Source organism: Salmo salar, chromosome 10 (genome assembly GCF_965601325.2).
Source record: "Salmo salar chromosome 10, fSalSal1, whole genome shotgun sequence".
In the NCBI taxonomy this organism is placed as follows: domain Eukaryota; kingdom Metazoa; phylum Chordata; class Actinopteri; order Salmoniformes; family Salmonidae; genus Salmo; species Salmo salar.
In genome coordinates this window covers 37,325,602-37,342,582 of record NC_138300.1, presented here as the reverse complement: position 1 = coordinate 37,342,582, position 16,981 = coordinate 37,325,602, and the positions used below count along the sequence as shown (strand labels likewise).

Sequence of the window (16,981 nt, the reverse complement as noted above, 5' to 3'; positions counted from 1 at the left end):
CCAGCTGCAGCACCTTTTGTCATTTCACGAAGGTAGTGTTTTTTTTCTCAGCTGCAGGTGTTAACTGCAAACCTCAGTTCAGGGGAATGGAATGGCATGCAACACTTTCAAGTGATCTTTCGCATTCAGCTGAATAAAGAAAGGTGCACTGTTTAACCGGGTGCAAAAAGCTAGTACTTAGTTTTGTGTGTATTTATTACGTAACATACACCATGTCTCAACAATACATCACTCCATTGATCCCGATGGTAAACACTACAGTGTTGGTTATTTACATCCAAGGACACAAAGCCCATGTAACAACAGTTCCACACCCTGCATTCACATCAACATTTTTTAATAAAAAAACGTCACACAGGAGGGAGAAGGAGAATTTCCACATACATATAGTTTCCTTGTGTGATGAGCAGCATCAGGGTGTTTGTGTGATCACCATGACAACCCTTGCTGTCACCGAGGCCCTCTGTTCGAACACAGAAACACCCTCTGTTCAAACACACCTGGCAGGGACAAAAATAGCTAGAGGAAAGAAAATATATATTACTAACCAGCACACTCAGAGGACACCAGAAGTGATTGTGTGTGTGTGTGCAGCAGAGCAAAGCAGGGGGACAAAGCCCTCAAAGAGCAGCTGATGAAACAATGTGTGTGACTGAGTCAAGGCCCATTCACACCCTCACAGTGGGGGTACTACTGACCACTGATTTCATCATGGCTATAAATAGACCCTATGAATGGAGGTGATGCAATCACACTCACAGTGACGCACTGATAGTAATAATAGTGTTACTAATTAGAAGACAACACAAGCAGTGCAGGCTGTTAACCACAAACCACCTAATGTCACGTCAGCATGACGACCTGAAATGTAGCTGTACTCCTGTGGCATCTTAACACAACGGAACATTCAATGATACATTTTTGTCATTTAGCTTTCCCAACCTTTCCGGGGGCAATAACCACACATTTTTTCACAGCATTGTATGTTTCAGGGCAAGTCACCATGAGAGACATGGGTGTGAGCCCACATCTCCAGTCATCAGATCAACTCTAAGCAGTAGAATGCTATGCTGATTTGACCTGGAGTGAGTGAGAATAGAGGAAAGTTGCAGGTGGGCTACTACCTTCTCCTGAGGTAGAAATCTAGTGGTTTTACTGGATATAGGAACTAAGTATAAAACCATAAAGGTCCAAATGAACTGCAGGTCAGGAATGGGGAAGCTGTCCTGTGGGTGAAACAGTGTGGACTGGAGGTTAGGAGAAGGTCAGTACACTGCAACCCCACTCCTCTGAATTTCCACAAGAGTCATGGAAGAATTGCTAGGCTGGGGGCACCACCAGTCAAACTAAACACACATGACACAAATGACAGGAATGCAACTAGGAGGAGCAAGCATAACTTATGGACAGAACACTGGAACATTACTCTGATGAACTCTGAATACACTGTTTCTGTAGGTTTTTACCATGGATCTATAGGCTTAACCGCAATGCCAACAGAGCGGACTCATTTCATAAATATCCTGATCTGTGCAAATATGCATATCTGGAGTAAGTATCAGAGAGCAGGTGAAATATACTTAACTCAAGCATATCTTTAACCAGGTGGAGTACAGAAAGGAAATTGTAAGGGAGTGGGTAGTGCAAATAAATACTTTTTTTCTGTCAAGCGGACAGATAACACAATCACAGATAATCTCCACAAAGCCCAGTGCCATCTAATATCAGAGGGGAGAGTGGCCAATACATCAACGTGAGCCAACATATATGGCCTGACCTGGTTTTTGCCTGTAACATCAGACCCTGAGAGAGAGAGAGAAAGAGAGACTGACAGACAGAGAGAGACAGAGAGAGAGAAAGGCCACTGAAGCACAGGGATCGTTACATAACAACCAGACCTGCCTGGACATTGGGGCAGAGAACAGGACAAAATATGGCAGAAATCAGAGCAAAATGGGAATGTTTACAGCCAGGTGACTCACTGACGTGGCACTAGCTAGTCTATTAGTGGTTGTGACAATTCAACAATCTATCCTCTCCACTTGTTCAAATGTATCTGATAATCATTGTAAGACAAGTATTATTTTCTACACAGTTTTTATTGTGCCAGATGCATTTACAAATCACTACTAAATCATTAATATGATGTATTTAATAAATTCATGTATTTAAATAAATTCATTAAGATCTACTAAATTTAAGAAGGCAAAATTGGGAATAAAATTGTAATCACTTGAAATAGGAAATATATCCACATAGACAGTACGTACTAGAGACCAAATCCAGCATCCAGTATGTGTCACAGAGAAAAATAAACATGTTTTTCTTTAAAACGGCAAAATCCATTTGCAACATGAATTAAGTTGGAAAAAAATCAATGCAACAGATGCATCAAAATAGCATAGGCCTTTTATTGTAAATGTATATGCAGTGACATAACAGTGAGAAGAAGCAAGTGCAGAAAAACATCATACAGGAACACGCAACTTTAAGCTAGCTTTCAAAGCCACACAGAAAATAATCTCTTGTGGACAGACTATGTAACGTAAATAGTATTTTACGTGAGATTTTCGATTGTAGGTTGCTAAGATTACACAGAATATGGAGGCAAATAGCCTACTATGAGGGGACGTTTCAGTTGGTGCTGCCATCTGTCTCTCTATATAGCAGTTTATAGTAATTATAGGCTTTAACCCACAGGTATAATAGCAACTTATTGTATTGCCAATAATGATACGGACAGATGAATAGCGACAAGCACTTCAAAGATGTGCTCCCTGCATCCACTGGGGATGTATTGATTCAGTTGTTCACGGTATTAGTATAGTGTTGTTTGAGGAGTGTGGCTAAAAAGTAGTGGTGAGATGTCGAAACGAGACTACTTTAATACTAAGGCCCTGGCTGGTTAAACTGGGTCATGTTCATTAGGTAGAAAACGAAGCGAGCCAGGGATGTACTACCTGAACTTGTCTAATTGTTTTAGTTTTCGGTTTTGCTCTTGTCCGCCCCAATGAACACGACCATGGTCTCCGAGTTGCTTTTGACAGTCACGTGCACAGACAAAAAAAACATTCTCCCAAACACACAATAACAATTATTATTCAACGCATGACCATTCTGAGAGTTGAAAAGAAGACAATGGAGCAGCTATTGTAAACATGGAATGTTCACACTCAAGAAGAGATCATAATAACAGTTGTCACAAATGTCATGATGGATCACAGAATCCCTGTCAGAATAGAAGTTGTACATCTATCAATAAAAATGTATTACAGTGAAACACTTTAAAAGCACTGGCAATAAAATACATATCAGAAAACCTTTACATTTCTAGCTTGGTACCAGATCTGTTTGTGCTCTTGTGCTCTCCATTGATGTCCTTGTCCAGCCAGTTTTTATCTTTGTTTGCCACTACAATGAGTGAAGGAGTTGGCATGATAGCACAAACAGATTAGCACCCAGTTTCCTCTGGTGCTGGTACAGATGTAGGATCTTAATTTGAACAGTTTTTCACAGCAGGAAAATAATCCTGCAGCAACAGGAAATGTGAATTATTATGTGGATTATAGTTAATGGACATTTTTGATACATTTTTAATCAAATCTGACATTTTAAAGTGGAAATTACAAACGTTAGAACCCTTTTTAAACCTCAAATACACTGCAAGTTTGCTGTGCAGGAAATGTCCTGCAACAACAGGGTGATCAAATTATGATCCTACATCTGTACATTTGATTAACGTGATTGTGATCTTAACTTCTTCTCCTTCAGCCAAGTAGAGACATCATTATGGAACAACAACTTTTACATCAATGTAAGGCATAGTAAAATAATTTAAAGGGTTACATGGTATCTGCAACACTTTATATTGCTGCTACATTACCTATCTACTGTACCACATACAAATAAGACAACTATGCAAAGTCACAAAGTTTGTAAGGCAAAGGCATGGCAAATTCACAAGAGATAAATATTAGTCTTAAAGTTTAAAGAGTCATTCTTTCATAACAAAAGACATAGACATAGTGGGATAGTTCAAATGTACTACCACCTGAAAATGAAACGATCTGACATCTTTGCAGAAACAAAACAATGCTGGTTAAACCTGCCAGTTTATGAGGCTATTGCTGCAAGCCATATGCTTTCCCTTACAAAACGACAGGCACCCTCTCCTGTTGTGACGGGACATTCACAGGCTGAGTCCCAAATGGCACCCTTTTCCCTTTAGAGCACACATTTTAACCAGGGCCCATAGGGCTCTGATCAAAAGTGGTTCACTCTATAGGGAATAGGGCGCCATTTGGGAAACAGACATAGCTTACCAGCCCATCAGCACTGGTTTTAGAGTCCTCCTGTGTCATGGGACTGGGTGATTTACATAATGGGGTTATTACAGGCTTATACCATACAAACTTGACTGATTGTTTCCCAAAGAAGCTACTGTGTGGGGACTGATGACAAAATCAGGAGCTGAAAGGTTTAACTAGAGTGTGGTGCAAGTGCAATGCTTTATACTTTAGGGCCATTGGCATTATTTATGCTCTGGCTGATGTGAACATTACAGAGTTGGGAACCCATAGTTCAAACCAAGCCAGTATTTAGTCTGCATAACATGAGATAACAATCTGAAAGAACACCCGTCTCTGTTGAGAGGAGCCTCAGAATGAGCTTTCATTCATTCATGACTGATTGAACTAAACTAAAACATTGTTTCTGGGTCACCAATGACCTGTTACATTTTGGCTCATGGTGCTATTTGGTCTTAGTTGTATCTGATGAACAGAGAGCACACCAATGTTTCTGATCCTACCAAAATGGCACTTGTTTACAAGAGTCCAAAAATGGCACCCTATTCCCTATATAGTGCACCATTTTTTTACCAGAGCCCTATGGGCCCAAGGATAACATTTGGAAATCAACCGAAAGCACAAGGCAATAGGGGGAGTGGGGCTGGGCTGGCCTTAAGGCAAATAGTGTACCGGTATTAATGTCATATTTCCCTCTATAAAATAATATACAAATAAAAAAGCAAAGAGATTTCAGCTGTCCCGCTACTATAATATAGTGCACGGCTTCTTGTCTTTGAAGGGGTTTTCAGAGGCTGGGATGCCCATGAGTAGAGGATCGTATTTAGCATGTTCTCCACAATAGTGCATCAGGTCTGCTGAGGCCTTGGACACCTACGGGAGAGAATCATACAGCAGGTTACTGTCAGCCTCAGATGAACACAAAGAAACAGTCAGGAGGCTCACCAAGGAATGTAGTTTGTGTCCCTGAGAGATGCACATCCTTGGTAAAGACTGACTACCCTAAATCAATCCTCAACACATTATGTAGTGGAAATATACACTTGCTTACTACTTATTATGAAGCAATGTACTGGGGATGCATTCTAAATCTGACCACAACTCCATTTTGCTCAATCCCTTCCTATAGGCCGAAAATCAAACAGGAAGTACCCGTGCTAAGGACTATTCAATGCTGGTCTGACCAATCGGAATCCACGCTTCAAGATTGTTTTGATCATGCAGACTGGGACATGTTCCGGGTAGCCTCAGAGAATAATATTGACGTATATGCTGATTCGGTGAGTGAGTTTATAAGGAAGTATATTGGAGATGTTGTACCTACTGTGACTATTAAAACCTACCCTAACCAGAAACCGTGGATAGAGGGCAGCATTCGTGCAAAACTGAAAGTGCGTACCACCGCATTTAACCATGGCAAGGCGACTGGGAATATGGCAGAATACAGAGTAGTTATTCCCTCCGCAAAGCAATCAAACAAGCAAAATGTCAGCATAGAGACAAAGTGGAGTTGCAATTCAATGGCTCAGACACAAGACATATGTGGCAGAGTCAACAGACAATCACGGACTACAAAAGGAAAACCAGCCACGTCATGGACACCGACGTCTTGCTTCCAGATAAACTAAACACTTTCTTTGCCCACTTTGAGGATAATACAGTGCCACCAACTCGGCCCGCTACCAAGGACTGTGGGCTCTCCTTCTCCGTGGCCGACGTGAGTAAGACATTTAAATGTGTTAACCCTCGCAAGGCTGCCGGCCCAGATGGCATCTCTAGCCGCATCCTCAGAGCATGCGCAGACCAGCTGGCTGGTGTGTTTACAGACATATTCAATCTCTCCCTATCCGAGTCTGCTGTCCCCACATGCTTCAAAATGGCAACCATTGTTCCTGTACCCAAGAATGCAAAGGTAACTGAACTAAATGACTATCGCCCCGTAGCACTCACATCTGTCAATATGAAGTGCTTTTAGAGACTAGTCAAGGATCATATCACCTCCACCTTACCTATCACCCTAGAGCCACTTCAATTTGCTTACCGCCCCAATAGGTCCACAGACGACGCAATCACCATCCCACTGCACATTGCCCTATCCCATCTGGACAAGAGAAATTCCAATGTAAGAATGCTGCTCATTGACTATAGCTCAGCATTCAACACCATAGTACCCTCCAAGCTCATCATTAAGCTTGAGGCCCTGGGTCTCAACCCCACACTGTGTAATTGGGTCCTGGACTTCCTGACATGCCGCCCCCAGGTGGTGAAGGTAGGAAACAACATCGCCACTTCGCTGATCCTCAACACAGGGGCCCCACAAGGGTGCGTGCTCAGCCCCCTCCTGTAATCCCTGTTCACCCATTACTACGTGGCCATGCACGCCTCCAACTCAATCATCAAGTTTGCAGACGACACAACAGTAGTAGGCTTGATTACCAACAACAACGAGACAGCCTCCAGGGAGGTGGTGAGGGCTCTCGGAGTGGTGTCAAGAAAATACCCTCTCACTCAACGTCAACAAAACAAAGGAGATGATCGTGGACTCCAGGAAACAGCAGAGGGAGCAACCCCCTATCCATAGACAGGACAGCAGTGGAGCAGGTGGAAAGTTTTAAGTTCCTCTGCGTACATATCACTGACAAACTGAAATGGTCCACCCACAGAGACAGTGTGGCGAAGAAGGCACAACAGTGCCTCTTCAACCTCAGGAGGATGAAGAAATTTGGCTTGTCAACTAAAACCCTCACAAACTTTTACAGATGCACAATTGAGAGCATCCTGTCGGGCTGTATCACCGCCTAGTACGGCAACTGCACCACCCACAACCGCAGGGCTCTCGAGAGGGTGGTGGGGTCTACACAATGCATCACCGGGGGCAAAGTACCTGACCTCCAGGACACCTACAGCACCGATGTCACAGGAAGGCCAAAAAGATCATCAAGGACAACAACCACCCGAGCCACTGCCTGTTCACCCCGGTACCATCCACAAGGCGAGGTCAGTACAGAGAGACTGAAAACAGCTTCTATCTCAAGGCCATCAGACTGTTAAGCAGCCATCACTAGCACAGAGAGGCTGCTGCCTACAATCAGAATTGAAATCATTGTCCACTTTAATAAACGGAACACTAGTCACTTTAATAATGCCACTTTAATAATGTTTACATATCTCGCATTACTCATCTCGTATGTACACTACTGTTCAAAAGTTTGGGGTCACTTAGAAAAGTCTTTGTTTTTGAAAGAAAAGCACACATTTAATGAACAAAAGAAGGCCAGCATCCCAGAGTCGCCTCTTCACTGTTGACGTTGAGACTGGTGTTTTGCGGGTACTTTTTAATGAAGCTGCCAGTTGAGGACTTGTGAGGCGTCTGTATCCTTTTAAAATGATAAACTTGGATTAGCTAACACAACGTGCCATCACAGGAGTGATGGTTGCTGATAATGTGCCTCTGTACGCCTATGTAGATATTCCATAAAAAATCTGCGGTTTCCAGCTACAATAGTAATTTACAACATTAACAATGTCTACACTGTATTTCTGATCCATTTTCTGTTATTTTAATGGACTTTCTTTTTTTTTTTTTTTTTTCTAAAACAAGGAAATTTCTAAGTGACCTCAAACTTTTGAACGGTAGTGTATATACGTTGTGGAATTGTTAAAGAGAAGGTCAGCGAAGGCAGTTCTTGCAGGATGAAAAATGTAATATCATATACGTACAGTCTATTTAGGTAATTATGGGTTATGTTTGAGAAGCGTACCTTAATCCTCTCAATGCTGGCCTCTATTCTCAGCTGCTGGACTGTCCTCCTGGCATGGGCAGTGTTATTGGAACTCTGCATCTTTGAAGACATGATGGTCTCCACACACCTGTGTTAAAACACACATACTGGACTCAGTACTGTATAACACTATGTAAAAGAATGACTGACAATAAATGAATTAATTAATAAATGAATATTGGATATACCTTCCACAATTCTGGAGTACTGGCAATTTTTGTGTGTGGCTTTATCTGGAAAAACTAAAGAAAAGCACAATAAACAATCATTAAATCATCATTGGTACATCCATATAGGGCAGCAGAACAGCCAGTCCCTGTATAACAGTCTCATAAAAGATATCCCAGCTACATCAGCAGGCACTTCTTACGTCTTTGTACAGCAGATGGTGTGTTGGAGAATAACCCAAGATGGTTAAGTGCCAGGAACAGAACTTTGACAAGCTGTCTAACAGAACATACAAACACAACGTGGCTAGCAGCAGCTGTTACTCCACTGTCCTTCCTCTCCAGAGTAACTTTCCAAAAGTGACAGTCGGAAGTTCATCTGCAATTTACTGCTCAACCAACAACCTACGAACAAGCTAACGCACATAATCACGCACAGACTGGCATAGACGAAAGTGGTTGCACAACCCACACACAACATGGGCAGTCTGCATTGGTCTTAGCATTGCACGGTATACCAAAACGTAGGTAAGTATTTCAATACAAAAAAATTACATTTGATACTTCTGTCAAATGTGTCTCACGTGATTGAGAGGATCAAGTCTGTGTATAAATGCAGCCCCTTCATAGCGTGAAGAGCAAAGTGCCTGCTCCACTAACTCATTCATTGCTAGAGCTGTCTGGGCTGCATTGTTAGCTCCCCACTCATGCCCACTCATTGTAGGCTAACGTTCCTTGCTAGCTTACAGCTGAAGCAACATCAATTCACTACCCTAGTACTTTGTTTGTGCAAACCATACTGCAAAATATGCTGATTTCAAAGCTGATTGATTGTCACAAAAAAACGTTAATTCACTTTGTCTCCCTCGCCACCAAAAACTCATTCACTTCTTCACTCCCTCGCTTCCAGTCTGGTTTCCAGTAAAATCCAATAGTGTGTGAATGCGGGCTGCATACAGGAACACCCTTGAGCATCCCATTGGTTCCTTCATAAACATCCCCCCTCGAGCATCTCATTAGTTCCTGCATAAATGTCACCCCTCGATCATGACATCTTCATGCTTGTGTGACACTTTTGAATGTGGGTCAAAAGGAAAATACAAGCATTATCGCCCCCGCCTCCTATGTACCAGAGTTCTCCTTGCTAGCTAGCAGCGCCGTCTGCTGTGTACTGGCGTCCTCCTTACTAGCTAGCGGTAGGCAGGGGCAACACCGGTAGACAGTGTCCTTCGCTCTCGCCTGCCGAACACCTGCCCTCACATTCGTTAAGAGAACTGCGGAAAAACAGTCCCCGACATGCAGGGGCAAAGGATACTGTCTACCGGTCTCCCTGCCTCCCGCTAGCTACTCCGGTATGTGGGAGGCAGGGGCGACACCGTGTGTTAGCTAACTAGCTAGCTTGTTAGTTAGCGACACCGTGTAATAGCTTGCTAGTTTGCTAGCTAGCACACGGTGATCAATGTTGTTGATCAGTACAATCAAATAATATGTTCTCCTAGCAGTTGCCATTGAAATAAGTCCTAAATGGAAGGAATTGTTTGTCATCTGTAGCCCCATGAAATCAGCTAAAACAAGCTCAATAACTCATTGCATGCACACACTCCGTATTGAATAATATGCACTCACCTGTATTGTGAAAAGACCTATGCTACATCTTGATTTACTCAGTTTATCAATATATTTACCTATTAAATAAATGAATACCATTATGTTGTTTTGTTGTTAGATTGGTAAAAACAAATTGATTGTATGATTGTATAATTGATTCATTAATGCATACATGGTTGTCTCAACAACAAAAAAAGACATTCAAATGTTCAAATGTAATGATATTGAACTCAAAAGATGCCCAACGATTGAACAGACCAGAATTTATCTGTCTGGATAATATTTTTACTTTTTTTTTTTTTTTAAACATTTTAGTCAATTAGCAGACACTCTTATCCAGACCAACTTACAGTAGTGAACGCATACATTTCATTTCATGCATTTATTTATTTATTTTTTGTACTGGCCCCCCCGTGGGAATCGAACGCACAACCCTGGCGTTGCACACACCATGCTGGCGTTGCAAACACCATGCTCTACCAACTGAGCCACAGGGAATCCGTGCTATCAAGTGCTATTCGGTGACTTTGGCTAATGTGCCTTCTTTTTTTGTTGTAGTATCGTTTTGGAATCGAGTATCGTGACGGTATCGAGTATTATGATACTAAACCTGGTATCGGTATCAAAGTCAAAATTCTGGTATCGTGACAACACTAATTGGTCCATAGCAATAAAGAAATTGCCTGAGAGGACAGGGCTGTAGTGGGTCTGTACAGTATGTAGTAAGAAAGAGACTGCCTGGGTGCTGGGACTGTTTAAGAGCGACCAGTCTGCCAGGTTTCACTTGGAACCTGTGGATCCAGACTGACTGCGTACATGCATGCACGCACACACAAACACACTCTGGTACGCCCGCACACACACAGTGCAGGTCATTTGAGAAGCATCAACAATAACCTTTGTATTGAGGTCATGAATATGTGATCCCACTTCTATTACAATGGCTAAGAGGTTTAAGGAGGAGGATGCCGCACGGAAGGATGCTGAAACGGAATAAAGGAATCTGTAGCCAGCCACAGCGCAGCTGAGTACAAACTGGACGGAGAGACCTCCATCGGAAGCATACATCTCTCTAATCACCCTACCAACCCACTCCTTTCCTCTCCTCCTACCCTTCCTTTCCCTTCCTCCCTCCTTCATTCACAGGAAGATGTATCCCCAGCCAGACAGCCAGTTCAATTCTCCTCTGAAGTATAAATGATTAAATATGTTCCGGTTTTAAAAATAGAGGCGGGCGGAAGAGGAGAGAGCTGCAGAGGTGGTTAGTCACCCAAACAGACGGGAACGTAAAGATTTAGTACCATAAGGAGTAAGTATAGGAATAGAAACAAAGTATCCTGACAAATAAACACTTCTCAACCAGTCTCAACACTCTTTCCTTCACGTGAGGATCTTGAAATAATCAAAGACACTTCATCCTCTTCCACACCGCAGCTTTCCTTGAATTAATACATCTTTCAATGCTCTGAGACACTTCAAGAGCCCTTCAACCTCATGTCTGCCTCAGTGCCTTTTGTGTGCTTGGCTTGGCTAGACACAGGAGTGGTTTAATGTGCATATCTCTGTTATTTGCGCAACAGTGGGTTTTAAAACACAGCCAGACCACTACACTGACCAGACGATGGTAGAGTGAACACAGGAAGAAGGCCATAATCGGAGGGCTGGGTCAGACAAGGGCTACTAACCCAGTGTCTAACTAACGTCTGCACCAGACTGAAAGTGACGCTAGCAGCTAGGGCTTGGACCATAAAGAGGAGGTGCTTGAGGGTCAATGGGCTGAGTGCCACTGTGTGCAACACTAACAACTAGCTTTTGTCTAGTCAACTCAATGAAGTCTGTTCAGTTGGTGCTACTTTGTCTTGACCTTTGTTTTGTCTGACCTCTCAGTGATGTCATAGTAAAGGAGGCTAGATGTATGGATCAGGTTAATGCTGTAGGCAATACCAAAGTCAGACTAAAAGGAACTGTAGAGGCTTCAAATCTAATCATATCTTATATCTACTTAAAGAAAGTACAGAAGAGTATTAGTATGTGCAGTATTAGTGAGTATCTAAAATGGCACCCTATACCCTATGTAGTGCACTACTTTTAACCAGAACACTATGGCCCTTGGTCAAACTTAGTGCACTAAATAGGGACTAGGGTGCCATTTGGAACGCAATTTTAGAGTCATTCTGTGACACAGCTGAGTTTCATTGTGTATCTGTTTTTAGGTGGTCACGACCAGGGGTTCTTAGGGTTTATACCGGATAGACCCTCCACACCTGATCAGACCACCTAAGGACATGGTCCACAAGGATACTGTAAGAGGCCCACTTGGCACGGCTAAGCTGGCAGCAGAGGTGCCCACCACCACCAGACCACACATACACGTCTGGGCTGGCAGTGGCGTTTCCCTGTGGCTTTGACACAAGCTGAAAGCTGTTGTCCATGGTCTTGCTAATGCTTCAGTAGGAGTAAAAAGTAAAGGAAGTAAGTTCGACACCAGCCGTGCTGATTGGCTTTCCTCTAGGAACAGCCTGGTTGTTTCCCAAACGGAACCCTATTCCATATTTAGTGTACTACTTTTGACGAGAGCCCTATGGCTCTATGGCACCCTATTCCCTATATAGTAAACTGCTTTTGACCAGGGCCCTATTCCCTATTGACTAGAGCCCTATGGGGCCTGGTCAAAAGAAGTGCACCGTATATAGGAAATAGGGTGCCATTTGGGACATAAGTCCTGACTCACTGAGGTCCTTCCCAGGCCTCTGATGTACCCTGAAATAACTCTCCGTTCCTGGGCAGGAAATAGCCACAGTTGGGCAACCCCTGTCGGAAGCGCTGAAGGGACTAAGTCTCGGGATTCACAGATTCTCACTTTACAAATAATAGCCAGCCAATAGGACCACCTCCCTGCTTTGCTCTCTCGTCCAGGAAAGGCAGCCAAGGGTCAGGGATTGTCTGTAGGAATGCCATAGCTAGCATCCCATCCTGCTACCCAGCCTCCTCTCTGGACCACAGATTGGAGTCTTTAGTAATGCCATCTACTACAGCACACTGCACCATTGATACTATTCATATACTGCTCTGAGACCACTGAGGCACTGCTTTCATGTGGCTGTAATGTGGCTGCTGTAGTGTGGCTCTGGTGTGTACACAAGTGGGTTGTCACTACAGCAGAAGAAGCAGGTTTCTGAGAGGCTCTGACCTGTGGTGTGTAACTATAATCATGACACTACCTGCTTCTCTTTAGACATTACTACACAGATAAACCACATCTAACGGTTGCTATACCTAAGACCTACTTTGGTGAAACTATGGTCTTTACTATGGTTACTTGTTATAGATATTATCAATGACTGTATTGCTAATACACTGTGTGAAATAGATACTGGCTATATTCAGAGATTGAGGGATAATTGTAAGAAGAGAGACTTGGCTGAGCTGTGAGAATAATCTCATATCATCTATTATCAGCCAATCTATCCTCTGGCACTACTACTGAATCAGAAGCTAACCCTGCCACCGTTACACAGTCCCTAACCGCCAGTCCCTAACTGGTAGGCCAATGGGAAAATCAGTCCCTAACTGGTAGGCCAATAGGAAAATCAGTCCCTAACTTGTAGGCCAATGGGAAAATCAGTCCCTAACGGGTAGGCCAATGGGAAAATCAGTCCCTAACTTGTAGGCCAATGGGAAAATCAGTCCCTAACTGGTAGGCCAGTGGGAAAATCAGTCCCTAACTGGTAGGCCAATGGGAAAATCAGTCCCTAACTGGTAGGCCAATGGGAAAATCAGTCCCTAACTGGTAGGCCAATGGGAAAATCAGTCCCTAACTGGTAGGCCAATGGGAAAATCAGTCCCTAACTGGTAGGCCAATGGGAAAATCAGTCCCTAACTGGTAGGCCAATGGGAAAATCAGTCCCTAACTGGTAGGCCAATGGGAAAATCAGTCCCTAACTGGTAGGCCAATGGGAAAATCAGTCCCTAACTGGTAGGCCAATGGGAAAATCAGTCCCTAACTGGTAGGCCAATGGGAAAATCAGTCCCTAACTGGTAGGCCAATGGCCATGAGAGAATAAGCAGGCCCTTTATCTATCCTCCGCACTACTAAACTGCCTAGCAACAAGATGGCTTGGCCTTACGCCTGGGCCTAAAAATGTGTCTGAAACCAGATACTACAATGATAGTACAATGAGCTCTCAAGGCTCGGGGGACATTAGAGCCCCACAGGAACAATAAAGACGTGTTATCAGTGCGACTAGATGCTTGACGCTGCCGGACTGACAGTGGGTGATGTGCAAAATGGACGGATCAAAAATAGGGTCCGGGAGTAAAAAAAAAAAGAAAGTTGAACTGCACCCTCATGGATGCTAATCTCAGACAGCCTGATGCTATCTGGGACTGGGAGACAGAGCAGGGAGCTAGTCAGCCGTGCAGGGAAAAGACACAGGCTCTCTGATCTAGTGTAAAAGCACCACCCATAGAAAAACAAACATAGTACACTCAGAAGAACCTTAAATGGGATGGTTCTTTGAAGAACCACACACACTCAACACCTTATTTTATGCAAATAAAGTATTGATCCTTGTTTGCATATTTCCCAGGGTACCATTCGAGTGCATTTTTTAGTTACCAGTACCACCCAAGAGTGTGTTTGCTAGTGACAGACATGGTGGTTGCATTCATTCATTTTCAGTCCTGTGGCCTTTGCCAATTGAGATACTAAGTGAATATGTTTTCATTAATAATTAAAGTTACATTCTTTAAGACAATACAATGCATATTACAATGCATATAGGTCTTATTTTGATGGCCTAGTTTTAGCCTAATACAGTGGCTTGAAACACATGGTTTACAGGCCACATCATGCCTTACAAGTCACAGTATGCTGGCTTGCAAAGTGATGTGTAACTCATATTGGAATCTAGCCAGTGAGGGGATATCCAACATTTTGAGAAAGAAATCACCAGCAACCTGGATTCAGAATGACTGCCAGGGTTGGGAAGACTAAGATGATACTAGATCTAAACTAAAGTATTTAAACTGGAATAACCATTTCAGTAACGGATGCAAGTCCAACTACTAACAGATTGGATTAGTTTAGAAAAATGTATGTTTATATTGGAGTAACATAAGAGTAATAAAAAACATACATATTGAAACAAATAATTCCAATAATCAACCTGCAATAGAGCATGCTGGGAAATATAATAAAGATGGGTGTGGTTTTGTTTCAACTCTGGTTATCAACACCAACAGTGGGGTTATTTTATGCCACTGAATGTTAATTGAACTCTTTAGTGTTCATTTAACTACTGAATCAACACTAGAAACTGAAAGATCTACACTAGTTAACACTGGCCAATTTGCTGTGTGCTGTGAAAGGAAAACATCTGCAGACATTTCAATAACATTTCAGAATTCTGAACAACTGTAGATTACATTTACATTTACATTTACATTTAGTCATTTAGCAGACGCTCTTATCCAGAGCGACTTACAAATTGGTGCATTCACCTTATGATATCCAGTGGAACAACCACTTTACAATAGTGCATCTATATCTTTTAAGGGGGGGGGGGGTTAGAAGGATTACTTTATCCTATCCTAGGTATTCCTTAAAGAGGTGGGGTTTCAGGTGTCTCCGGAAGGTGGTGATTGACTCCGCTGTCCTGGCGTCGTGAGGGAGCTTGTTCCACCATTGGGGTGCCAGAGCAGCGAACAGTTTTGACTGGGCTGAGCGGGAACTGTGCTTCCTCAGAGGTAGGGTGGCCAGCAGGCCAGAGGTGGATGAACGCAGTGCCCTTGTTTGGGTGTAGGGCCTGATCAGAGCCTGAAGGTATGGAGGTGCCGTTCCCTTCACAGCTCCGTAGGCAATCACCATGGTCTTGTAGCGGATGCGAGCATCAACTGGAAGCCAGTGGAGAGAGCGGAGGAGCGGGGTGACGTGAGAGAACTTGGGAAGGTTGAACACCAGACGGGCTGCGGCGTTCTGGATGAGTTGTAGGGGTTTAATGGCACAGGCAGGGAGCCCAGCCAACAGCGAGTTGCAGTAATCCAGACGGGAGATGACAAGTGCCTGGATTAGGACCTGCGCCGCTTCCTGTGTGAGGCAGGGTCGTACTCTGCGAATGTTGTAGAGCATGAACCTACAGGATCGGGTCACCGCCTTGATGTTAGTGGAGAACGACAGGGTGTTGTCCAGGATCACGCCAAGGTTCTTAGCACTCTGGGAGGAGGACACAAGGGAGTTGTCAACCGTGATGGCGAGATCATGGAACGGGCAGTCCTTCCCCGGGAGGAAGAGCAGCTCCGTCTTGCCGAGGTTCAGCTTGAGGTGGTGATCCGTCATCCACACTGATATGTCTGACAGACATGCAGAGATGCGATTCGCCGCCTGGTTATCAGAAGGGGGAAAGGAGAAGATTAATTGTGTGTCGTCTGCATAGCAATGATAGGAGAGACCATGTGAGGATATGACAGAGCCAAGTGACTTGGTGTATAGCGAGAATAGGAGAGGGCCTAGAACAGAGCCCTGGGGGACACCAGTGGTGAGAGCGCATGGTGCGGAGACAGATTCTCGCCACGCCACCTGGTAGGAGCGACCTGTCAGGTAGGACGCAATCCAAGCGTGGGCCGTGCCGGAGATGCCCAACTCGGAGAGGGTGGAGAGGAGGATCTGATGGTTCACAGTATCAAAGGCAGCAGATAGGTCTAGAAGGATGAGAGCAGAGGAGAGAGAGTTAGCTTTAGCAGTGCGGAGAGCCTCCGTGACACAGAGAAGAGCAGTCTCAGTTGAATGCCCAGTCTTGAAACCTGACTGATTAGGATCAAGAAGGTCATTCTGAGAGAGATAGCAGGAGAGCTGGCCAAGGACGGCACGTTCAAGAGTTTTGGAGAGAAAAGAAAGAAGGGATACTGGTCTGTAGTTGTTGACATCGGAGGGATCGAGTGTAGGTTTTTTCAGAAGGGGTGCAACTCTCGCTCTCTTGAAGACGGAAGGGACGTAGCCAGCGGTCAAGGATGAGTTGATGAGCGAGGTGAGGTAGGGGAGAAGGTCTCCGGAAATGGTCTGGAGAAGAGAGGAGGGGATAGGGTCAAGTGGGCAGGTTGTTGGGCGGCCGGCCGTCAC

General features: G+C 43.9%; 1 protein-coding gene across 7 annotated transcripts in view; it reads right to left on the bottom strand.

The window, feature by feature from the left end:
* Positions 1 to 2,391: 2,391 nt before the first annotated feature.
* LOC106560325 (guanine nucleotide-binding protein G(I)/G(S)/G(O) subunit gamma-12) overlaps positions 2,392 to 16,981 on the bottom strand; it is a 58,545-nt gene continuing 43,955 nt past the window's right edge. For 4 of the 7 annotated variants that reach the window (XM_045687718.2, XM_014123125.3, XM_082956974.1 and 1 more), the window contains 3 exons: positions 8,278 to 8,331; positions 8,069 to 8,177; positions 2,392 to 5,180 (listed from right to left, as the gene is read on the bottom strand). In XM_045687718.2, coding sequence (XP_045543674.1) covers positions 5,055 to 5,180; positions 8,069 to 8,161 — 219 coding nt within the window. In that variant the 5' untranslated portion in view covers positions 8,162 to 8,177; positions 8,278 to 8,331 and the 3' untranslated portion in view covers positions 2,392 to 5,054. The other 3 variants (XM_014123131.3, XM_014123126.3, XM_014123130.3) reach the window with 3 other exon arrangements.